Source organism: Pantherophis guttatus, chromosome 2, assembly GCF_059756535.1.
Source record: "Pantherophis guttatus breed Tessera chromosome 2, ASM5975653v1, whole genome shotgun sequence".
NCBI classification, from domain to species: Eukaryota; Metazoa; Chordata; class Lepidosauria; order Squamata; family Colubridae; genus Pantherophis; species Pantherophis guttatus.
In genome coordinates, this window is record NC_142064.1 from 226,171,081 (window position 1) to 226,196,632 (window position 25,552).

Here is a 25,552-nt window from a genome sequence, read left to right on the forward strand (position 1 = left end):
CTCTGCGTAATAATTAAACGTTGTTTCCAGCAGCGTGTGCTATCTGGGAGTGAACTTAAATAGGCTAAGGGAGTGACCAATTAGCCCCAAGCCTTACTCTTGAGGAGACCTCCTCCTGAGTAGCCCCCTGCCTTTTGGCAGCCCTGCATGCTTGAGCATTGAGAAGAGGCTCCTCCACTTCACTCTCTTCACTTGAAGGAGCCTCTGGAGGTTCTGAAGGCCCTGGCTGAGTCTCTGCCTCTGGCACCACATCCTCTTCAGCCTCCTCGCTGTCCGACTCGAGCGCCGGCTGCACAGGCTGCTGGTGCGACACCACACCAACCTCCTCGTCGTCGGGATCAGCCACAAGCTGCGCAGGCCGCTGGCGGGCCACAACAGGCTATGATCTGGTAGCAGTCTGCAACCCTGGGGTAAGAACCCATACTCTTAAGGGCATGCGTGCCAATCAGTGGTGGGTTGCCCCCGATTCAGACTGGTTCTATAGAACCGGTAGTAAAACTGGCAGGAGGCTCCGCTCACCGACCTGACGTCATCAGGAAGCTTCTGTGCATGTGCAGAAGCATGCGCATGAGCAAAGCATGCACACGCATGCGGACTCGTTGCGAACCGATAGTAAAGGTAAGTAGAACCCACTCCTGGTGCCAATCACACCTTATAATAGATTGTGGATTCTGGAAATATAGTTTAAAAAAATTAGTAAATACTTATTCTAAGATAATTTGATGTTGGAGAAGTCAAATACTCTGTTATAGCAGGATGACTGAAATGGATTAGATTAATATACATTTTATTTGACCACTCCCCCAAAATCCTTCTCTAGATGTCTTTGTTATTTTGTGTGCATGGTTGTATATTCTGTTGTTCTGCTCATTAAGTATAGCAGTATAGCAGCTGTCATGTTATTTAGTACAAGTCTAAAACTGAAGCATTAAAACATATTTTTTATTTATTATTTTTATTTCATGTGCTGGTTGATGAAATTGGGAGCATCATGCATACCTGACTTGCACACATTCTGATTTTGTTAGACATCAGTTTAACAATAGTTCAAATGAACTTCAAATAGAATTTGGACCACCTGCTGGGAATAGGCTAACTTGGATTAGACAACCCTAGGCCATCAGAGGTTGTTAAACTACAATTCCTAGCCTAAATGCTCAATGGTAAGAAATGTTAAGATTCCTCATTGAGCAATGTCTAGAAATAGTTATTTATTCCTGATGTTGCTCTAGATCAGGGGTCTCCAACCTTGGCAACTTTAAGACCTGTGGACTTCATCTCCCAGAGTTCTGGGAGTTGAAGTCCACAAGTCTTAAAGTTGCCAAGGTTGGAGACCCCTGATCTAGATTTCATGGATATAAAGGATGGACTATTGTAGATTATTCAATTCTTTCCAACTCATTGACTTTATGACTTACAAAGTGCTGCATCAAGACTTAATATGAAATAATCTCTCCATTTTCCATAAATCCAGCCACTCTACCAAGCACACAAATCTTCATAGTATTCACAATTTTGGGATTATGATTGTTTTGGAAAGTATCACTCTTGGGCCAGGAACTAGTGTAGAAGTTACCCTGATCAGGTTCCCCTGAATTTAACAGCAGGTGTGACAGGCAACAGTCCAATAAATACAGCTTTCCCCCAGCACGGAGATGAAATGATATAGACCAAGCAGATGGCTGGTCTCTAGCTGCAGTTCCAGAGAAGTATCTGTAGGACTGTTGGATAGGGACTTTAGATTGTATTCAGCTGGACAAGCCAAGCCAGCTGGCTCTCTTATGTCTCTTGCAAACTACTAAAATAACTTTTTTTTCTGGGAACAGTTGAACAGCTTTGACCTGAATCCAGCAGTCAATCTCTGGAGTTAATTAAGGCCCATTTTTAAATGTATCCTCTTCTGAGATTTGCTTGCCTTCTTTTCTTATCTTTCTAAAGTGCTGAATCCTTGTTTCCCCCCCCCCTGAATATAGAATAGTGACCATCTTTTGTTGTGTGATCCATAAAATTATATATCATCTTTTTTGTTAATTTCATCTGGCTTCAACCTTTGGTCATTTAAATAGAGCTTACTGTGTACAGTGGAATTAATCTGTCTTCCCTCAGACTATTAATCAATAATCTGTCATCAAATAATCACACAGTTCTTTCACTAAAAACTCAGGCCTACTCTCTAATGGCTTTCTGAATGGACTATAATTGCTTCAACCTAACACCAAAAGATTTGACTTAGTAATAAATCTTTGTTTCTCTCACAAAGGGTTTTTTTTTAAAGAAAAAAGAAAAGTTTTTAATTGCTGCAAGATGCAAAACGAAACAAAAAATAAAACAAACCCTCAACAAGAAATAAAAACCCTGAAGGAATAACCCAACTTCTCTAAAGCAGTATGTGTTTTTACTTGCACTCTTGTTTCTGAGGACAAGCTGAAGCGATTTCTAGAACTCTTACCTGGGGCTGGTTTCCTTGGAATTTGGTTGTGGGAGGCAATTTGGCATTTGCAAAGCATGTGTTTGTTTACAAATATCCTGAAGGTTCTGGCATTCAGCTGAAAATCCTGAAAGAGAGCCAATGTCTACTGATCCTGCATTTTTAAGGTGGTATTCGTTAAGATTCAACAGTTCTGGCAGATAGACAAATTCACATTTCTCTGTCTTTTTCAATCAAGCCTGTTATTTTCACAAGTGAAATGCCTATGATGGTATCATCTGCACCAAAGATAGATGTGTACAAGCCCTTCATGAAAAGGGAGGGGTGTACTTAAAAAAGACAAGATGGTTATATTATTAATTTATTATTATTTATTAATTCAATTTGTATGCCGCCCCTCTCCGAAGACTCAGGGCGGCTCACAATGCATTTAAAATCATTATAAAAACCATTTAAGAATTAAAAACATGAAAAACATTAAAGTTATAGCTGTTTTAATTGAAGCCGCACCCATCTGTGCAGCCATGGCACAGATAAAAAGGGGCAGGTTTTGATCTTACAATTCTGACTACCATCTTTACTTTTTAAAAACCTCTGTAGACACCCTGGGACACGTGTCCGTGTGTCTTGGAGGGAAAGTTTAATCCATTTTCCAAACTAGTTACTCTTTCCTAGGCATTGGCTGGTTCTTAAACTTCCAGACTTCAGTCTAACTCAACCAGCAGCCAATCACAGAGCGCAAACAATTAGGGGAGATGGAAAGGAGAAATAGACCCAAGTGTCTTTTGCATAAAAATGGTAACCAGCCCCATCGTCCCTAAGAATTGCTCATAGAGTTTCATACAGATAGACCTTGTTAACCAACAATATTGGGAGTAGGATCTCCATCACTAAGGAACAGAGTCATAAAGCATGTTATCAGGTGACAGCATTGACTTACAATGGCAATTCCAGCAGTTCCAGTTGCTGCTGTTAGGGAAATCTCATATGATCATAGTATCCATGGTCACATGATCACCATTTGCAATCTCCTGCTGGCTTCCCCATTGACTTTGCTTGTTGGAAATCATCAGTGAAGGTCACAAATGGCAATCACATGGCCATGGGAAGCTGCCACATTATAATTGCAAGCCAGTTGCCAAGCTTCTGAATTGCAATCACACGACTATAGAGAATTGTGATGGCTACAAATATGAGGACCCATCATATGTTCCCCCCCATTTAATGCTATTGTAACTCTGATAGTTTGCTGAAGAAGTGGACATTAAGTGAGGACCACCTACCTGTATAGATATTGAAGAGCAGGAGAATCAGAACAAGTCCTGCAGCACTCTGTAGTTTAATGACTGTGTAGAACAGGGGTGTCAAACTCAATTTCATTGAGGGCCACATCAGGGTTGTGTTTGACCTTGGGATGCCAGGATGGGTATGACCAGATGGGCATGGCCAGCTTGATGTCACTCATGTCCAAGGCGCAGGTGGTGGACCAAGCCCTCTGCCAGCGAAAACGGGTTCCCAAGCTCTGTTTCCAGCTGCGACGGCCTTCTGCAACCCTCTGCCAGCAAAAATGGAGCTCGAGAGGAGCCCTCCCGAGATCCGTTTTCACTGGCAGATGCACTGCAGGCCAGTCCTTCGCTGTTTCTAGGCTGGCCCTGCGGGCCAGATCTAAGCACCCTGCGGGCCAGATCCAGCCCCCAGCCTTTGAGTTGACACCCCTGGTATAGAAGAACAGTAATCCCCCAGTATTAATCTTTGGATTCTGCCCTTGAAGTATGAACAGAATGATGACAAAGCTAGGCTTTCACTCCCTCAGTGGTCAAGGAGAACACCCATGAACAGTGTTACCCTCCTAGAGATTCTGAACCCTGAGCAGGGGCATGCTGCCTCAATTGTGAACGAGGGCAGATTTCTATTGTGACAGGCCTATGGACGACATGGCAGTGATGAACTCCATAATTAAACATAACTGATATCAGCACAGATGCTAAAGTTCCCAAGCAGCAGCAGGTGTAATGGCAAGACCTTTCCTTCCCAGGCCCTTTCTTCCCTAAAACAGGACAAATCTGGGCCAAGATAACCCTGGCCAGTTCATCCAACTGCACCTCTTTTACAGAAATCAGGTCAAATCTGGTATCGTATTCACCAGCAAATGGATGTTTGACAAGAGAAGGAACACAATGGGGAATTACTGGGTCACCTCCCACTTTTTCCAGGCAGGAGCAGATCCTGGTTGAATTATTTTTCATTTCCCCATAACTATGTGCCAGGAAGTTGTTTAATCTAGAAACCTGTTTGAAGCAATTCCAGAGCTCTTTCTGTGCCTTGTTAATATTTTTTTTTAGTAAATTGTATACATATTTTTAAAATCATGAAGATTTTTGGATAGAGCCCTGTACATTTATCAGGTTCAATTTAGGATGTTATGAGCATGAATTTATACCAACTAAATCCAGGGTTTAGAAAATACATTACTACATTTTGGTGACCTCTTTTAGTTGCTAAAATTGGTACTATTTCTTTTCCTAAAATGCTATTATGTTCCTATGTATGTCTAAGATTCTCTGTGACATGGTCTCTCAGTCTTGATCTCTTCATAGGTTTTTAAAAATGCTTCCAATTAAGATTTCTTTCATATTGGCAGCTCATTTTGGATGCCTCTGATAGCACACTCCTCGTAAAAAGAAGCATAGGCCAATTGCAATTAGCAGTAGTGACTCTGGTTGAAGGCATAGTGTGTCATGAGAAGGTGACTATAGATACTCATCGTCCAGGCATTATAGAAAAACACTATTTTAGAATTCTCTGTGCTCTTCAAAATACAATTGTAGGGCACCCAAAATCCCCCATTTTGGAAGACTGTAGTGCATGGGTCAATTCCACCCTGTCTCTAAGAGGTGAGATGTGTTTCATGATTGGACTATAGCAATTCTTGAATATAGCTCATCTATCTGGAACCCGCACTGCATATCGGACATAAATACAATCAAGAGAGTCCAGAGATATTTTACGAGAAGAGTTCTCCATTCCTCTAACCGCAATAAAATACCTTATGCCACCAGACTCCAAATTTTGGGCTTAGACAACTTAGAATTACGCCAACTTCAGTCTGACCTAAGCATAGTACATAAAATTATCTGCCCCAATGTCCTTCCTGTCAATGACTACTTCATCTTCAACCACAACAATACACGAGCAAATAATAGATACAAACTCAAGGTAAACCGTTCCAAACTCGATTGCAGAAAATATGACTTCAGTAACAGAGTGGTCAATGCCTGGAATGCACTACCTGACACTGTGGTTTCTTCCCCAAACCTCTTAAACTGTCTACTGTTGACTCACCCCATTCCTAAGAGGTCTGTAAGGGATGTGCATAAGTGCACCAGCATGCCTACTGTCCCTGTCCTAATATTCCTTTTTACTTACTCTTTTCATGTATTCAAATTATGTTTATACTTTTACCTGTTATCTTATATATCTTATATAAGATATAAGATATCTTATATTTTATAAGCTTGACAAATAAACTTATGATTATGAATTCAAGGATGCAATTTGCTAAAATGGAACAGAAGCAAAAGAATCAAACAGAAGAACAGAAGCAAAAGAAAAGGAGTTGCCAGCAATCTAAGGAAATGAGCTTGATGATATTCTAGAGAGCGCCAGACCTAACATGTGCCGTGAAACAAACAGCAGTACATTGTTGGTGACTAATATTGCATCCTCACCCCAGGACACAATGTGGCCGATGCTTTCTGAAAAAAAATAACAAAGCAACAGGTTTTTTATAAACTCAGAAACATTGTGTATAGGATTCCATGATGGGAAGCTAATGGTAAGAGGAATTAAGGAAGGTTGCCATTCCTAACAGAGAAGATAGATTACAACATAATACTAGAAGGCAATTCCTGACGGGTGAAATCCAAATTTTTTTACTACCAGTTCTGTGGGCATGGCTTGGTGGGCGTGACAGGGGATACTGCAAAATCCCCATTTACACCCCACTACAAGGGAAGGATACTGCAAAATCCCCATTCCCACCCCACTCTGGAGCCAGCCAGAGGTGGTATTTGCCGGTTCTCCTAACTGCTCAAAATTTCTGCTACCAGTTCTCCAGAACCTGTCAGAACCTGCTGGATTTCACCCGATATAAGAGCAATTTAACAGTTAAACCAGCCACCTATAGATATGGAGCACTTCCAGTGGTGGGCTGCTGCTGGTTGTAATAACTGGTTCACCCAACACCGAAAATGTGAGAGTGCACCTTCCATGCGTGAGCGTGGCTTCAAAAACACGGTGGTATAGGACAGAATAGTGCCAGGATGGGTGGGTCACAACTACCGGTTTTCCCAAACCGGTCTGAACCGGCAGCAGCCCATCTCTGAGCACTTCTTTCACTGGGTGAGTCTAACCAGAAGTGGATTCTTATGTTCAGCGGAAAGTGGGGCTCAGTCTAAATGCCCCCTTCCAGATTTTTGAAACTTTCTAAAACAAAACCAAACTTGGCAACCTAAAAATTAGAACATTTATGCTATTGGAAGACAGAATGCTTGGGAATATATTTGCTTACCCAGAGTCAATTAAATGTTCATCTGTGGGGAAAAAAATTACCCCTTTTTTCAATGTGTGTTTTATTCATCCTTATGGTAGCCATCCAATCACCTTGAGAATATTAGTTTTTGAGACAGACAACTGGGTATAATGCCAACCACTATGGAATGGAAAGATTTAAGGATCTTTAGTGAGTTCTTAGTAAGAACTTTCAAAGCAATGCCCATTTGTGGTTTAGACAGAACATTAACTGATTTTTTGTGGAAAAACATGTTCCAACTATTATTTACACCACTTGTTTTTCCTGCCTGATATAAATGAGTTGGAATTACCTAAGAGCAAAATTAAAACATGACCAGATGTTCTCTAGGGAGTCCACCCAAAGTAGAAATAAACACAGTATTTTTTGATAGAAAGATTTTGGTTTTTTTTTTTTACTGAAATGGGGAAGAGTTTGAATTCAGGAAAGGAATAAGCAGTGTATAAATCCTTATAATAAACACCAACCTTTAAAAGTAGTAGCAAAAATCAGCCCTTTAAAGAGGTAGCATTCGTTTTAACGTTCACTTTCTTTACATAGATAGATTCTACTTAAAATCCAAGTAAAATCAATGACTTTGAATAGCGGTGATGAACAAATGTGTTGGGCACCATTGAGTGGCTACTTTCCTCCCTGCAATAACTTTCCACTCAGATAGTCATTGTGAAGGAAATAGGAATGTTTATTATCTAGAAACACAATGATTCCTTGGACATTTCCAAGCTGCATTCTTTGAATTAGGAAAGCACCTCTCTCCAATTGCCAAGCAACTAGATCACATAAGTTGTAGCTGCGATCTTCTGGGTGGACCATAGCACTTGCAGCTTATTTACCTTTATAGTTAAATGTAAATTGTAACCAAATCATTCTGGTTTTACAATAAAAAAACAGGCAGACTTTTCCCCATCTCTCTCTCTCTCCCCCCTCCCTACAGTAGTGGCCAAAATTGTGGAAACCTTTTGAGAAAAGTGTTTGATGGTTAATAACACCTTTTTTTGGGGGGGGGGGGAGTTTCAAGATAATCATATTCCACTGCTGGAATGGCCTGGGAATAGCCTAGACCAGTGATGGCTAACCTTTTTGCTGTCACGTGCCAAAAGTGGGGATCATGCGAAGTGGTCGCACATGTGTGTTACCATACCCATAATTCAATGCGCCCCACCCCCCGCACATGGGTGCGTGACCCCCCCCCCCGAGCTACCCCCACTTTTGGCACGCAATGGCACGGTGGGCCCAGTAGGTCCGTTTTCCGCCCTCCCCAGGCTCCAGAGGCTTTCTTAGAGCCTGGGGAGGGCAAAAACAGCCTTCCGTCCCCCACCCGGGAGGCCCTCCGGAGGCCGGAAACAGCCCATTTCCCGACTACAGGTGGGCCTGGAAGGCCCGAAAATTAACTGGAACTGAGTAGGGCAACACTCCCGTGCCCACAGATATGGTTCTGCGTGCCACCTGTGCCATAGGTTCGCCATCACGGGCCTAGACCTTAACCCAATTGAAAATCTATGGAGCCGACTAAAGAAACGTGTTAGTCAGATGTGACCCAGCTAACCCAGTTAATAGAAACAATTATTCAATCTTGGTTTCACATTATAACAGCTGCAGAACTAAAAGACTTGGTTCATGCCATGAGAAGACAGTGTAAGGCCGTAATTCATGCTAAAGGTTGCCCAACTAAGTATTAACTGATGTGATAATTATTGCACATCTCGTTTTTTCTATGGTGATAATTTTTGTTTTTTTTACGTGTTTCACTTTTCTTCTTTATACTGTAACTGTTATTCTAATAGCAAATCCTTCATAAAAGTTATTGCATCACATTATTGATTAAATTATCTTTCCATTGATATATAATTTTATGGTACTACTCCAAAAAAAAATGGTGATATTAGTTTTAGAAAATATACCTTCCCCAAAAGGTTTCCACAATTTTGGCCACTACTGTATCTATCTACCTATCTACCTACCTACCTACCTATCCTGTTTCCCCCAAAATAAGACATCCCCTAATAAGCCCAATCGGGCTTTTGAGCACATGGCAATAAGGCCAAGTGTTTATTTCAGGGTTCAAAAAAATATAAGACAAGGTCTTATTTTCGGGGAAACACGGTATCTATCTATCTATCTATCTATCTATCTATCTATCTATCTATCTATCTCTATCTATCTATCTATCTATCTATCTATCTATCTATCTATCTATCATCTATCTCTTCCATTATATCTCCCAAGTTATTTGGGATTCATTCATTCATTCATTCTTATATTTTGTTATGGAGGCAATTTGGAGAAGTTTAATTAAATGTTGACAAAAGAAATTATGGTAGACACAAATGTCTCAATTAAGGATTCTGGAGTTTTGTAGATTTCTTTTCTCCATCTGCCGACATAAATTAAGAACCAAGTGCCACCAAGGACTTTGTGTGCATGGTTCAGGATTCTAGGAACTATAGTCCCAAAGCCTCCAGAAAGCTCCAGGTAGGAAAGGCACTCAAGGATGAGCAGTACAAGTTAGATGTCTTTCTATTGTTTTGTTGCTCCTCCTCCTACAGCTACAGCCCTATTTTAAGTATATTCCCTATTTTCTGTCACTTTCTTTTTTGATTTTACAGGGAGCTTATGCAGCCACATAAGATGGTTCAGACTACAATAAGTTGGTTCAGACTACAACGAGGACTCTTGTTGGGAAGAGAAACAATGTTACTTAAACCAAAATAAAGTCAATGTACACTTGAAATGTAATCATTTACAGATTGTTTGACCATTCCATTTCCCCCCTTCCTAATATATGTTCAGTCAGATCCTATTAGTTATTTGTCCTATTAGTTATTTATGGTGCTGTTACATTAGCTACAGTGTGAGTACAAAGTAGTAGTTTGGCTGCCGAAGAGTTCTAGTCCTTTCCATTCAGAGTGCACGGGGGGGGGGGGGGTGTTGGCTAGTTCTACATTCAGAAAGGTTCAACAGCATTCAGCAGTAACATCCAGGACTTCTCTCTCCCCAGTCACCTCACGCTCAGGTGTCATATTGGGGAAGGTCTGGCACCGGCTGGATTCACTCTACTGCTGTTATTTTTCTCACTAAGTGGGTACCTATTTATCTACTCACATACAACCTGCTTTGGAACTGCTAGGTTGGTAGAAGCTGACGCAAATGACGGGAACTCACTCAGTCATACGATGCTAGGGCTCAAACTGTTGGGAGTACAGACCTTTTCTAAAAAAGGAACCGCTCTCTCAGCTGTGTTCAATACAGTTGCCTACACCAGACTGATTCTTATAACTCTTATAACTGACAAAGCTGATTCATTGTCCCACATCTTACCTGCTGGATCTTAGAAATTATTAGCTTAATAACTAACCATCCAAGTTCTAACCGTTATTTATATTTTATTTTGTATGTGTACATTTCTGTGACCCTGTAAAAACAATAATCTGACTTGAACATGTAAAACAAAACAAAAAAGAGGAGTGCCAAAAAAAAAAAAGATGGAAATTTGATTAAGGCTTACACTTGTCCTGGAGGCATAGGGAAATTCAACCTCCATTTTTCTATTATAAAAAATCCTTTGAATAAAAACTCAGCTGACACGTCTCTGGGCCAGAAATAAATGAGTTCATTTCCCTGCCTTTGGAATAGCTAAGAGGTCACAAAAAGGTTTGTCCCTGACCCAGAACTCATGAAGGCTTGTTCTTCCCAACAAAAAAGCTACTGCGGACACCAAACTTTATCCATCAAACTTGTTCCTCTGACTACCTGTAGGGGCGCTTTCAGAATTTGGCTTTTAAATTTAAGCTGGTTCTTATTTTAAGATTTCCCAGCACTAGCGGGTATGCTCAGCAAGAATCTTTGGCCAGGAAAGTAGCATAGTGAGATGGGAAAGATCAGATGCTGATTGCCTTTCCATCACTGACTGTTGCTTTCTTCTAAAAATTTTCTGTCCAAAACACATTTTTTATTTTCATTCTTATATACCAGTGATGGTTAACCTTTTTGGCACCGAGTTCCAGAGTGCTGGAACCCGGAAGAGAGCAGCTGGCCGGTGCGCATGCAAGCGACAGCCAGCTGCTCTTTCGGGTTCCGTCACACGCATGCACGCTGTCCATCTACTCTTTTCCAGGTTTCTCTCTTAATGAAGACCAGCTGGCTGGCACGTATGTGGCGACGGCGCGCGTGCCCATAGAGAGGGCTCTGCGTGCCACCTGTGGCTCGCCTGCCATAGGTTCACCATCACGGGTTCGCCATACAATCAGGTCTTGAAGTTTCAATATTTAGGTCCTTCCCCCCCAATTATGTTTCCCTGTCTAAGTTCAAGAAAATACACACACATATACACAGAGACACATATCCCATTCCCCAAGTTGAATATTAGTGGACAGACTAAAAATTTTTAATGCAAAGTAATTTTCGCTGAGCAGGTTGCCATAATGCATGAGGTGTCATGGAGCAGATTTTGAACTATTGTACGGTAATGCTTTGTTTCTCTTTGTGTTTAGAGATTCAGTGAAAACAGTCCTGGACATAATTTTATCTCTTTCTCTGTGGGAACATATAGCAGACAGAAAGCAAAATGCCTTTGTTGAAGGGCGGTGGAGACAATGTGGCGGTCTCATCAAGGACACAAGCTCCACCCCACCGAGAACAGGGGTTAGCTTCCTGGGTAGCATCAATAGACTGTTCAAACCAAGCCATTGTAGTAAGATTCCTTGACTGGTTGAAAAACTGTTCAGAGTGCTTCCCAATCCTTTCCTAGCTGACACTTCAAAAGCTGCGATACATGATTATGCTACGTCACTTGTAGCTCTTTTCAACTTTCAGCTATGCAGTGTTGAGATCCAAAGGGAGGAGAGACAGACAACCTATTCCAGTTTAGGAACCTGGATGCCCTCTTTCCATTACCCTGTTGTTGTAGATTGTGAGAGACTTGCGGGCAGGTTGACACTACGGTTTAAATAACTTTAGTTCCCTAGTTTTTGCTCCAACCCACTGAGCAACCAAAGCAAGTAGAAGCAAACCGCCAGAAAGCCAGTCCCCAGGAGATCTCCCAGGGCAGTGAGGTAGGGGATGGAATAATTGTCAGGATCCAGACCCTTTCTCCATGTTAGTCGCACAATGATGTCAGCCATGTAGAGCAGAATTCCCACCTGCAAGTGAGAAACAAAACAAGGGCAGCAGTCACCAGCACGCAACGTGGCACCTTTAAAGCGCTCCATAGCATAGGACCCAGGTACCTTCGAGACCGTCTTCTGCCACCAATAGCCTCCCACCGACCAATTCGCTCCCACAGAGAGGGTCTCCTCAGGGTGCCATCGGCCAAGTTATGTCGGCTGGCGACACCCAGGGGGAGGGCCTTCTCTGTGGGAGCCCCAGCCCTGTGGAACGAACTGCCCCCGGAAATACGTAAGATCTCCGACCTCCGGGTGTTTCGCTGCGCACTGAAGACCCTGTTGTTCCGCCAGGCCGGGCTATCAACATAATAGTTTTAAATCGGGGTATTTAAATTTCTGGGGTTTTAAATTGAGCCAAATCTATTTAATTATTTTAAATTTTAATCACTGTTTTGTCTTGTGTTTTTAAATAGGCTGTACACCGCCCTGAGTCCTTCGGGAGAAGGGCGGTATAGAAATAAAATTATTATTATTAAATTATTATTTATATGATAATACTGTCATCTATTCTATCAGCTGTGATAGCTGAAAGTGCATATGTTCTGCAGCTGAGACAAAATCGCCTCCTTTTCATTTTCTCCTCATTTACAAGGAATAGAGTATGTATCTATGTAACTTGGTCAGTTGGGATACTGTAATGCAGAAGTTATCCCCCCAACTCCCAGGCCATGGCCCATTAATGGACCCTGAGCCCTTCAGAACTGGGCTGCGAAAGTGGTAGGTGAGCGTGCATGCCTACTGCTCGCACAAACGGAGCTGTGTGTGCGTGTGCTTGCCCACCACTTGCACGAACCATGGTCTCTCCCCGGCCGGTCTGCAAAGCCAGGAAGGTTCTGCTGTAATAGTATGTGGAAAGCTGTTGAGAAACTGGGGCGAAGAAATGCTGCTTAGGGAATGGTCAGGTAAGAGACAGCATAGTCTGCAGCTGGATAGTGTGTGCAAGAGGCTCACAAAGGACACTCCCTAGTTTCTTGGTCTCTAAAAGAAATAGAAGAATTCCTCTTTAGGCTTGCAAAATCATGTTAATGTAGCTTTACAGTAAAGCAGAAGTAGCTTATCTGGTTATGTTTCCTGTCTAATCTATTTGGTAAAGCTGGGGGTGAAATGTAGACAAAGTGTTTCACATGGAAAAGAGAGACTTTGGGGTGATGTTAATGAGTAAAAATAAGTTATCCAAAGTCAGATCCCAAATTCTAAAAGTCAGTTTCTGGTTACCTGCAAAAGAGCAGCTGTCAGATAAAATGCCACAAAAGTTAAAGTGATTGCTGTGTGGCCCCCCTCAAAGAGATGTATAGCATAGAGGAACACCAGGTGTCCTGGGATCACTAGCATGATCAGGACTCGAGCTGATTTAGAATTGATACCTGCAGGAAAGAATAAAGATTATAATTATGATCACACAGTAAATAAGAGCTGAGTTCTTTGAAAAACAAAGTAGGTACTAGTACCCAATATATTTAATTGGAGTCAAAAAGTTCTAAAATCATCGTCACCATCATGTGCATTTATTATATAAATATAACAAACAGTGCTACAAGTCAGCCATAATAATAACATGATTAATAACAAACCAACAAACAGAACCTGTCATTGAATGGAGTGGAATGAGAAACTGTGAAGGGGAAAAATCTATCTGAAAAGGGAACAAATGGAGAAAGCAGAATCAAGAGAGAATAGCAGGCAACAGTAAGAGGATGGGAGAAAGGGTGATGGTTAAAAGACGGGGAGAGAGAGAGAGAGAGGGAGGGAGATATTAGATAGATGGATGGAGGGAGGGAGGGAGGGAGGGAGGGACGGACAGACAGACAGACAGACAGACAGACAGACAGACAAATAGATGTGTTAGGGCATGTGTTATGTGTTCTTATAATTCCCAGCCTCATAAGGAAGGGAGATTTACTTTCAAAAAATCCTAATCGTGATGCTACATATATCATCTTACATTCAACTCATTCTGTTTCAGTATCAAATTGAATATTCTTTAAGACAGAGAACTCTCTGTATGTGTTTTCAATTAACATTTGCTAATATGCCTTTTGTACAACCTTTTTAACATTAGATATATACTTTCCCCTCTTCTTTACATATTGTATAAATATGTAAATATATATCTATAGAAACATATTCATACACACATTATAATGTACAGTTTTTGATTGCAGGTCCAAGTGAAGATTATTGCAAAATTCAAGTTTGATAATATATCTTTTGGATATATTTAGCAAGTGACCATTACATAATACTGAACAAATCTAGAAATGACAGATAGATTTTATACATTTTAAAACCCCTTAAATCTGACTACGGTTGTAGCACTAGTCAAAGAGATGATTAAGTTTTCTTCCTTTTTTTCTAAAAAAAATATTTTCCCTAACTGGCAACATATTACATATTATCATATAGATCTCTCATTGTCACTTTTCCACTAGTTTTACTGCTATTCTTATTCCCCATCTAAACAATGTTGTGGGGAAGTCAATCTGCAAATTCCATTCCAATGGTAAGGGGACTGATACAGGTAAGAATTAGATTTGATTGGATTGGGTTGGTTTTCATAGATGTGTTTCTCAAACTGAAGTGAGGCTTCTGCATAGTGGAATAGACCTAAATTGGCATCCCAACAAAACCTTGTGAGGGGTTATGAAAGACGTCCCAAAAGTGTTCTCTTTTAAAGGCAACCGGACTTTCTTGTTTTTTCTTTGAAAATGTTTTACTTCTCATCCAAGAAGCGTCTTCAATTCTAACTGAATGGTGGGAATTCTTCTTGGCTGTGAAAAAAAATACTTTCAGAGAAAAAAAAACCCAAGAAAGTCCTTTTGCCTTTTGGAAAAAGCACCTTTGGGACAACCATGATCTATCTGAGTGATTGAGAATCTCTGTAGATGATTATGCAAGTCACAGGAATATAGGCAAAGCGATTCATTGTGGTTTATATGGAGACCAACCTTTCTCATTGGCTTCTGGCTGTGAAAAACGAGTAGTTTTCTGTATCACTGAATGGAGGCTCAAGCATTTCATGTGGTTAATAGGTACAGATTCCCAGTACAGTACTAGGATAATTTTGGGGTCCAGGTATACAAATAGCAAGGGGCCAATGACCTCCTACCTGAAGCGAAGAAGGTGGTACATGGATTAGGCCAATGCTGCCTCATTTTCTGTGGCAGGACTCCAGGCATGCTCCAGAAATGGAGAAATGTGGAGATGCGACTGGCCTGGATGGCCACCAAATTGCCACCAACACCTGCAGAGGACAGAACACAAGTGTTAACCCTCTGTAAGAGAAACCCAAAAGCCTTGCCCAAAGCCATGGAAACATGGGCACAAGTCATGTGGGGGGTTCTACTACAAGGGCGGGCAACATTTGGATCTCTATAGCCCACAATTAACATTTTGTAGCCAAGGACTGGCCTTGTGGGGATTTGCTGACGATATAAATCTGACAGATAGAATTATCAATAAAATTACCAATAGAAGAAATACAATTTTCTTTTTTTTTTCACCTTGGGTTTTTGCAGGATTCCTGGGCTGTTCTTGTTTTAGAAGCTTACCCTGTATTTTTTGGAGGCGATTCCTACCACACTATGGCAGGAAATGGAGCTACTAATTAACATTTCGTAACTAACAGTAGAAATAGTTCTGAGGCCACTCAGTTCACTCATTCCTGTTCTGGAAGGAAGCTCCTAGTGAAACCATTTAAATACCATCATACTGTTTATACTGTCTTTTTCTCTGATTGATTTTATGATAAGAATACACACACGTACATATAGAGAAAGTAGAAAGCGAGGTCATCTGAGTCCCACTTTAAAATTCAATAAATAAGGTAGAGGGATTGTACAATAAAAGCCTTACCTGGAAGTAACGTGCAACTTAGTTGACATGGAAAAGGAGATGCATTGATCTAGTGTTGGTGGCAGTCAATATTTGGCCTTAATCAATATATTTTCAATGTAAGACAAAATTGCGAATTCACCAGACTCAGAGGGTTTCCCCCCCCCTTTAGAAATGGGCAGGGCTTTTAAAATTTTTTATTTATTATCAAATTTATTGGCCTCTCATTTTACCCCAGGGTAACTCCTGGGGTAAAACAACTTTGCAAAGAATTTGGGGAGGAGATGCCACTTTTTTTTTTTTTACTTCTGTTGACAAATATAAATGAGGTAAGTTTGAGATCTGTACCACTCAAAATACCGACACCAGGGGCCTGTCCTCTACCTTTCATTGTTTCCCAGAGAGAAACATCTCATCCCCACCCCAAATTCCATGTAGGCTTCTACTCTTCCTTCATTCAGTCATTAACATCCTGGCCTTCACAAACACTTAAACTTTGAAGCAAATATTGGCTCAGCGCTAATATTTTTACATCAGCATTCTGCAGCAATTGAGCTTGTGAAAAGTTTTCAAGAACAAGAACTAATTCTTGTGTGAACGAATATCCCTATTATCTGTCCATGCTTTCACTCCTTTATGTAGAAACAGAAGAAAAGGGTTTTCCCCACTTTTTTCTCAACTAGTAGAGCAGGTTTCATATCTCCTTTTTCCCCACACTATGTATACTGTATATAACAGACCCAATCCAAAATCATAATTCAAATGCAAAGGCACTGTTCACAACATGATTTACCCAAGGAAGTCCCTCCCCTCCCCAGCATGATCCTCAGCATTTTAGAGGATCCCAGGGTTTCCTTCCCATGGTGATGTGAGAAGCTGTCATATAACTTTGGCAATAATAACCCTCTCCTCTAGACCTATCTGGCAGAGCCTGTTTGCTGCAGCTCTGGCACCTGCTTTTCATTCCATTTCTCAGAAATGAACACAGCCAAAAGGCTTTTGCATTTTTAATCCACTTCAAAAAATAAATTTAGGTCACCATAATCATTTTGTTCCTCTGAAGGCCCTGAGAAAATGGACTCCACCCCATGCCAGGCAAATTTAGAAGACAAATCTGTTATTGTATTTCCAAAGTAATTCAGGTTGGCAAATTGGAGAAGTCACATCTTTCATTCAATTGATGCCATGGAACCTTACATTTATACATTCATTTTTACGACTCAAAATGATTGTGCAATATCCACTGCGTATTGGTGGAACTTTCTTGACATAGATCCTGCTCTGAGTTTAGACTGATAAAGCTCCTTGTTTCATTCTTTTATTTTCTTCAAATTGTTAAACAATTTTGGCGATTGCAAAGCGGTTTAAACTGGTGTCTAAATCTCACATGCAATGTGGCTCAACTTATCCTTTACAAACGCCATGCCTCATTATGTGAATAAGTTGATTTCCTGGACCCCTACAAAAGTGTTATGAATACACATCGCATTTGATTGAATTTAATATTCCAGTAAAAATCAATGTATTTGTGGCATAGGTCAATGGTCTGTTCATAGAGCAGTGTTTCTTTATATTGGCAAGTCTAAGATGTATGGATATCACTCCTAGAATTCACCAGCCAGCATGCATGGTTTAGAGCAATGCAATTCTCCTGCCCAGTAATATTTTATCATCTGAGTTTTGAATTTAGAATTATTTGAATGAAATGGAGATGTTCTGCTGCAGAATTACAACCCTCACCTTTTAAGCAGATACATTAAATTATTCAACTGAGAAGAATTTTAATTACTGAGTGTCCTAATACATCCCCAGAGTGAAAAAGGCTAAATAATATAATGTGCTTTTGTGAGAGAATCAGGGTTTATTTATCTTTCCTATCAAATCTTGGAACCCCAATCTTAAAACAATAAAGCAGAAATTGCATTTTCATTTCATTTCATTTGTAATTTTTTTTTAAAAAAAAATCATCTTACCATTGATCACTGGAACGAAAACAGCAATGCCTTCAAAATTTGGTTTTGCTACAGTTTTGTCCAAAATTACTCCACCAAAGCTGTTTCAAAACAAACACATCCATCCATTAGTCTAATTTACCAATAGTTTAAATGCAAACTACTATCATCTATTCAAGCATATATGCAACTATATATCATTAGCATAAACTAATAACATATTCTCAAATAAAAATTCAAACCTTACTGAAGTCAGGAAGTTAAGAAAATTTTACTAATAGAACAAGTATTTTAATCTTGCCTTCAAGAAAGAAAGCACTAAAAGAAAAAGGATCCCCATATGAAAAGATTTAATGTCAGTATATTAAGTATATCTTTATTGAAGATGATGGATTATAATCTACCGTGCTGGCCCAATATGGATTAATAGACAAGACTTTTATTTTATTTTATATTTTATATTTATTTTATTTTCCAGTTTTAGGTTAAGAGTGAATGACCAAAGTTACCCAGCTGACTATTCATATGTTTTACTTATTTGGGGGGAAACATTGCCACTCAAAGCTTCAACATTATTTTCTAGAAGCTAAACCCATGTTATGAAGTTGATGCTTTTAAATAATATGTTAAATGATTAGACAAACTGTGGGAAATTAAAAGCTTGAACATTTTTACTACACCGATTTCAAGCTAGAAAGAACTGCAACCCTCAGTGATTCTCCTTTTATTTATTTCAAATACCGTAAAAAACCCCCACCTATTTTGGCTTCTTAAAAATTCAAATCCAGATGCTTATTAATAAAGATTTCACTAACATATTCCAGATACACAGAAAGAGACAATCCCCAACAAAAATCCAGAATTTAACAAAACTGATTATTATTATTATACTGATTTTTCCATGGTAAGCACATAGCAATGGAGCAAAGCTCTATCTCCAGTGATGATTACCTGCTGATGATCATTGCAATTATAATTGGCTGCCATCCACTCTTCAAGACTTCGGCAATGGGAGGACTCTGCCGAGCAATAGCAATCCACAAAGGAATCAAAACAATGAAAATAGTACAGACCACAGGGGACAGGTATGTTACATCTGCCGGGGAAAAAAAGAGTTTTACATCTGAATTTTCAATTCTGAGGGATTAAATCACATTTTCATTTGGGTAAAACGATTCAATGGTTTTCAACTAAAAGCACAGTTGCAGTGATAGACACCCAAGTCCTATTGCTCTCAGAAATATGTTTGATGGGTATCCTTTTTCAATCACCTGCTATAATAAACCAACAGAACTAGCTAATGTGAGAGAGAACTAGAAAATACACTGGACATAAGAAGGAAAAATGTTAAACATCAGTAATAAGAATGACCATCCACCAAGAGAGAAGTGCCTGAAAAATATAATAATCCAAATATGTATGTTTTAAGTTTTCATCCAAGGAATCTGCAAGATGGACTGAAGTTCAATAATATAAAAGATACCATAGATGTAATATACTGTAATTGTTTTGCTGCACCAGCTTAATAAACAATGACATCAAGCAAGGTCATTATGGCAATAATTCATCAATAGTAATTCAAAATCCACAGGTTTATGTGGGAGATATGGTAGTTCCTCAGGTCTACTTCACTGGGAGTTTAGCATGAATATGTTTATTGGATTAAAGTAAAGATGCTACGTATTTATGTAAATGTCATCCTAAAGTATACTCCTAAAATATATTAAGATGTCATTCATCTTTCAGTTGGAACAGGAAAAATTGAGTTTGTAAACAGTGAATTTAATTACCTAAATGTGGGAAATTAGAAAATCCTAATGAAATATGTTTTTGTAGGGTAATTTAGCAAGCTCTTTACTGTATCTAAGCAGAAAATTTGTCATGATAAAGGACCTAGCCTCTTAAGACTCTTAATTATGTGACATTTTGTCTTTACTTTGTAAAGAAAAAATATAATTACCACCCCACATAAACCTCATAAAATTGAGGTAGAGACATAGAGATCAAAATATTGACAACAAACAGATACTGCCACAATATTCCATGGAACTTAGATTTGGACTTCAACCTTAATCTTTCAAAGCATTGAATTTGTTCTTCATTCTTTCATAGACTTGGTTTTAGGATAACTGTCTTGTTGCTCCAACAACTTATTTTATGAATTAGGTTAGCAAATGGTCTCATACTCTCCTGTAGAATTCAGCAGAATTCAGGTTATCTTCAATGATAACAAACTGAAGCAGAAACTATCAACTCAGGTTATCTAGTCTGAGGCTCTTACTGTGAAATGCAGTTTCTGCCACACATAATATCCTCAGAGCCTGAAAATTTCCACTAGTGGTCCATCTATCCATAGCTATGTCTCTCTTTGCTTTTGAGCAAACCTGGGACTCCTTAGGGACCATTGCTGCTTTTCTGGGATTCCCATTTTTAGCCAATGCTTTTCTGATGGTGGATTCACGGATATTGATTTTAGGTAAAACCAGAGAAGCTTACAGATTTCCAGATGTGGTTTTCAGAGGTTTTATTTATTTATTTATTACTCCCCAGACAATATTATGCTCTGCTTTTGGGAATGATTGTGACAGGATGGCCATTCTTGCAAAGTAAATTTTGTCCCCAATTCTATTTCAAGCATATATATATATATCACTGTTGACCTGTGGGACTCCAGAGTTTTTCAGTCTTTTCCAATGAGGATAGGGATTGATTTTTTTTAACACAGATCTTTTAACATTTCTATTCATCTGAGAATTATGAGCTCCTGAGAAAATCACTGTTAAAATCACCCATGATTCTTTAATTAAATATTCATAAAACTGATCTTGCCAGTTACACTTTAACTGAATTGACTGAACTAGAGGAGGAATTTTTTTTCCACACAAGCACATTACATGTTGAAAGATTTTGCTTATCAAACAAGTAAAACATGCATCAAACATTGGTGTTATTTATTCACTTAGACTTTCTTTATATGTTAATAGGATTACTTCAGGGGTGAAGTACCTTCCTTACCGGTTCAGAAGTGCATGCGCTGCGCATCACATGCGCACGCAGATCCTCTGCGCATGCACAAAACCTTCTGTGCATGCGCAGAGGGTAAAAAACACATTATTTCCTTGTTAAAACCAGGAAGTAATGACACGCGGGTGGGTGGGCAGAGCCTCACACCGCCATCGCTACTGGTTCTCCAAACCACCTGCCACAATCGCCAAAGGATCACCTGATCTGGTCCGAACCGGGAGGATTTCACCCCTGGATTACATCAAGTTCTAATAATACTCAATGGGAAAGACACATAAAAATTCAGAAACCCTGAAAGACAGCAGATACTTGTTTGCACATCAAATACTGCGCTATTCCTATTTGCTATGGCTTAGTTAATTATGGATTAATTCATCATGCTATTTGAACTGGAGTCAAAAATAGTCCAAAGAAAAGACCTGAAAATCAGCTAACCATTTAAAATATTATATTTAATATAATACATATGCTTTTTTACAAACAGATCTGTATATGTACAAACTTTTAAACAAAACTAATTTTATTGAAGTAATATTACTAGTTTCATGGCATCCTAACATTTTGCTTGCAGCTGTTCTTCAAAGGCAGAGTGAGCTTCTTTGTAACTGACTTCTCAGCAGTTTACAGACAAAAAACTCCCCAAGAATTGGCTGGACTTTTGTATTAATGACTGGCAAAGTTCATTTCACAAGAGTCCAAGAAAGCTGGTTCCTAAGTGGTTCCTTGTCTAAGTAAACTTCACTGCCAGTGAAATGTTAGAACATTAGACCACAACCATTCAATATCTCAAGTTCATCATGGCTTGATTGATGCTCATCATGAAAGTTTACACCAGTATAACATTGAGATAATTATCAGGAGGAAGGGAAAATTGTAAAAAAAAATTAAGATTTTTTTCTTAGTAGGTTATCCCACTCAAATGGTAATAGAAGCCAGAGAAGTCAACTTCTATTTTAATAAAGATCTCATGATGGATTTATAGATATTGTCTATGGAATTAGACTTTCATGCCATGGTGTCTTCAGCTGTTTTGGATTTCAACTGCCATAAGAATTATGAGAGCTGAACAATAAGAGCTTTGGGGAAGAAAGCTCATGTGACACATCATTATGGCAGCTGAAATCCATTTCTTTTAGATTTTTTTCTGGTTACAGACTGAATTGTATCAGTTGAGATTTAAGTTAACCATGTTCCTTTTTTTTTCTTTGTGAGTTCATTCCATCTAGCTCAACTTCATTCTTTCCCCTATAAAAATCCCAGAGTAGTATTGAAATTACCCGACTATTCGGCCTAGAATAAAATGTATTTCAGTCTGTGTTTAAGACAACCTCTATTCTCACGCAAGGACTGCCCTAAACTACTTCAAACAAAGATTCCCTCCATCACTTGCGATGGAACATTCCATAGTTGAATAGTCCTCATCTGCAAAAAAACTACCCAATTTTCCTAAACTGCTCTAGTCTGCCCTCTCTTCTAGAGATAGTCAGTGAATCTGTGCTATAAATAGAATAATTATTACTATTTTAACCTGCTTCCCCATAAATGACCTGCAAGAAATTAATTTATCAGTTCCCTTTAGCTAGTATCCTTTTGATCATTTTCAAATGAACAAATAATATAGCATTGCAATGACCTTTAAAAGGGCAGGAGACCTTGTAAAGGAGAGAGAGAAGAATGCTGGGCTAGCAGAAAACAAACGTTGAGTCAGAAGCAGAAAGAAGGAAGCTTCAGAAACACCTTGAAATTAAAAGAGGAGTGTCAAACTTTTGATACCCTAATCTTTCTCATAAGATTCTCCATCTGCTCTTTGTAATTGGCCCAAAGCTAGGCTAGTAGCAACCCAATCTCCAGTCAATGTGGTAGAATTCTTGAAATGTGCTTTTCATTTTCCTGCAAAAGATATTGTGAAAGCCTAAAGCCAGTAGGATGAAATCACAAAACTGCATTAATGACAAAGCAAGCAATTTCAAAGAAAAAAAATTCAGCCTCCTCTGGGGGGTGGGTATAATTCTGGGGAAGCAAGGTATAATTTTATGTAATACAATATTAGGTGACAGAAGCTTAGGAAACAGATGGAAATGCTATATCTCTACCTGGTTTATGAGGGGAGGGGAAGTGGCAAAATCCTTGAGAAACCCAAACAAACTCTCTGCTTTCGGTAGCAAGATTATTTACATATTTTTCAAATCTCTCTTCTATTATTAGAGACTATCTGGATCCTCGTGCTTCACTATGAAACTATGTGATTGGGCTTGATAAATTGACACTTACAGCTTGACTCCTTCCCTTTCCTATCTCCTTCTCTCCCTCAGGCTTTCTACCCCTTGTCTCCTTCAGGCTTGCCCCAGAGAACCCTGTCCTATGCAATCCCATTCTCTCCAGAGTTATTTTCAAGTTGGGAGGGCAAGTAGAAGTCTAACTAATTAGCATCAGAGCATGCTATAATAATATAGGAAATACTAATGCTCTGAAGGTCATTTCGAAAAATCCTTTCTTAGTGAGCATCTAGAAGCCAAGAGAAACATATGTGACAAATTTCAAGTTGCAGCTTGAAGTAGGGGACACGATTGTCTCCAAAATCAATTTTTAGAACAACTCACAAAATAAGCATGCCCGTGATATCCAGTGAGTTTTATGGAAGTGTTTATGGAGGTGTTTACTGGGTCACATCTCATTACACATCAGCTGAGTTCATGAATGTGGCACTAGTGCTGCAATACCATGTCCCTTCTTTTTACTAAGGTATGGCATGTTTGCTGCCTTTGAAAGAAAGAACAGAATCCATCCAGAGTTAGACATAAGTAGCTATGTGACCTGCTCTCATATTTAAAATGATAACTTCCCCTGTTGTTGTTAATATTTTTCCAAAGAAAAAAAAAAGATTGAAAATAAAGTACAAAGCCTACAATTCAGCTAGCCTTCAAAATACTTTCTAGGTCATTCAAAAACATTGTGCCTGTACTGGATCATAATATGAAACATTCATGCTTCATATAAAGAAAGAATGGGCTGTTTTATATATAAAGTGTCCTGCCACAAAAACTGAAGGGAAGAGGGAATTTGGACATGCTTTAAGTTTTTTCTCTGCCAGTTTAAATCTGCCAAAATATTATTTTTATATAGCTTATATTGGCCCAGAAATCTAATATTACTAAGGCAGGATTAGATAATTTTCAGGATATTTGGCATCCAAGAATGTTGATGCTTGTTATTTGTTACTTTTACCAGTCAAAGAACCTTAATTTTTCTGCATTGGTTATTTGCCTTTTAATGCCTATTAATAAATGAATAAAGGTCATTAAAACTCAGTAAAGGTGAGTTTTCCATAGACAGTTGTCGTCCATTACTGCATTCCTACTCAGTCTTCCAAGGCATCTCCCATCGATAGAGAAAACTATTCCAAAATAATTTTTTGTAAGGTATTGAACTTGCTGCTGAGTTCCTAAGATTTTCTCATTAACATACCTATATATCTGAAGAGAACACTGCTAATTCCAGCCAGCAGACTAAGAGTAATCAAATCTCCAAGACTTGCAGCTATTGGAGTAGCAACATTATCCGGATTTATCCCAATCTTTCTTGCTCCAATGATCACACCAATCATCAACAATCCTAGGAAAGAGAGAAACCACAGACTTAGAAAGTTTCCAATAAATCTGCAGAACAACAAAAGTTCAGAACATCCTTGGGACTTCTTCTCTTCCAGAGCCCACAGAACGAGAAGCAGCAGGCTGATTTGCCAAGGCCTTATAAGTGTGACTAGAATGGAGACATAAGAGAATAATATCAGATTTATTAGCATCTGGGATGTAGTAAAGAGAATCAAATGGTACTGGAAAAAAACAGACCAAATCCAGCACCAAAAAACCATTATTACAATTTGAAATATCAGCAGGGACTATAAATAATTCTGTATAGTTTTTAAAATATTCACTCCCATTTTTCACATTGTAAGACTTAAAAGTCAAACAAAATGAGTATATTAATTATGGAGTTGGGGTGCAGGGAAGACAGTCTGTACAACTGCATAGCTATGTCAAGGAAAGAAGATCCTTTGCTGAATTATGTATTCTGTTTAATCTTATTTATCTCTTTACTTCCTTTATTGGTGCTCTTACTGCATTCAACAACCATCTTTCAACTTCATGCTTACTCAAAAATTCCATAACTGAAGCCTACTCCCTTTATCACAAACGTTCTCTAAATCGACAATATGCAATAAACGTTATCTCATTCAAAATTTCTCAATGACCTCTTGAAGAGCAACAATCTTATCTGCACACGTCTCATCTGGCATGAAACTGTACTACACTCTCAAAAATTTGTTCTGTCACCTTTTTGTCTAGATATCACAGAAAGAAGTGGAGCGTCATCTTAAAACACTGCTGCTCCATTCATATTTTACATTTATACACCAGCATTTCTCATGTGAAACATATTGTTCCTTCCTCTTCTTAAAAAGTCATATGCTGCTCTCTTGTGGAAGACCTGCACACTTCTTGGAGCAAAATACTTTTATTATTAAGCCATATTTCAGGAATAAGGCCTCATAATCCTGACAGGA

The 25,552-nt window shown here is 39.1% G+C and overlaps 1 protein-coding gene across 4 annotated transcripts in view; it reads right to left on the reverse strand.

Annotated features, from left to right (window-relative positions):
• Positions 1-11,381: 11,381 nt before the first annotated feature.
• Positions 11,382-25,552, reverse strand: part of SLC41A3 (solute carrier family 41 member 3) — a 60,787-nt gene continuing 46,616 nt past the window's right edge. For all 4 annotated transcript variants that reach the window (XM_087887883.1, XM_034431537.2, XM_034431536.2 and 1 more), the window contains 6 exons: positions 24,454-24,600; positions 18,916-19,060; positions 17,986-18,065; positions 15,288-15,422; positions 13,397-13,545; positions 11,382-12,157 (listed from right to left, as the gene is read on the reverse strand). In XM_087887883.1, coding sequence (XP_087744009.1) covers positions 11,972-12,157; positions 13,397-13,545; positions 15,288-15,422; positions 17,986-18,065; positions 18,916-19,060; positions 24,454-24,600 — 842 coding nt within the window. In that variant the 3' untranslated portion in view covers positions 11,382-11,971. The remainder of the gene's footprint in view (positions 12,158-13,396; positions 13,546-15,287; positions 15,423-17,985; positions 18,066-18,915; positions 19,061-24,453; positions 24,601-25,552) is intronic.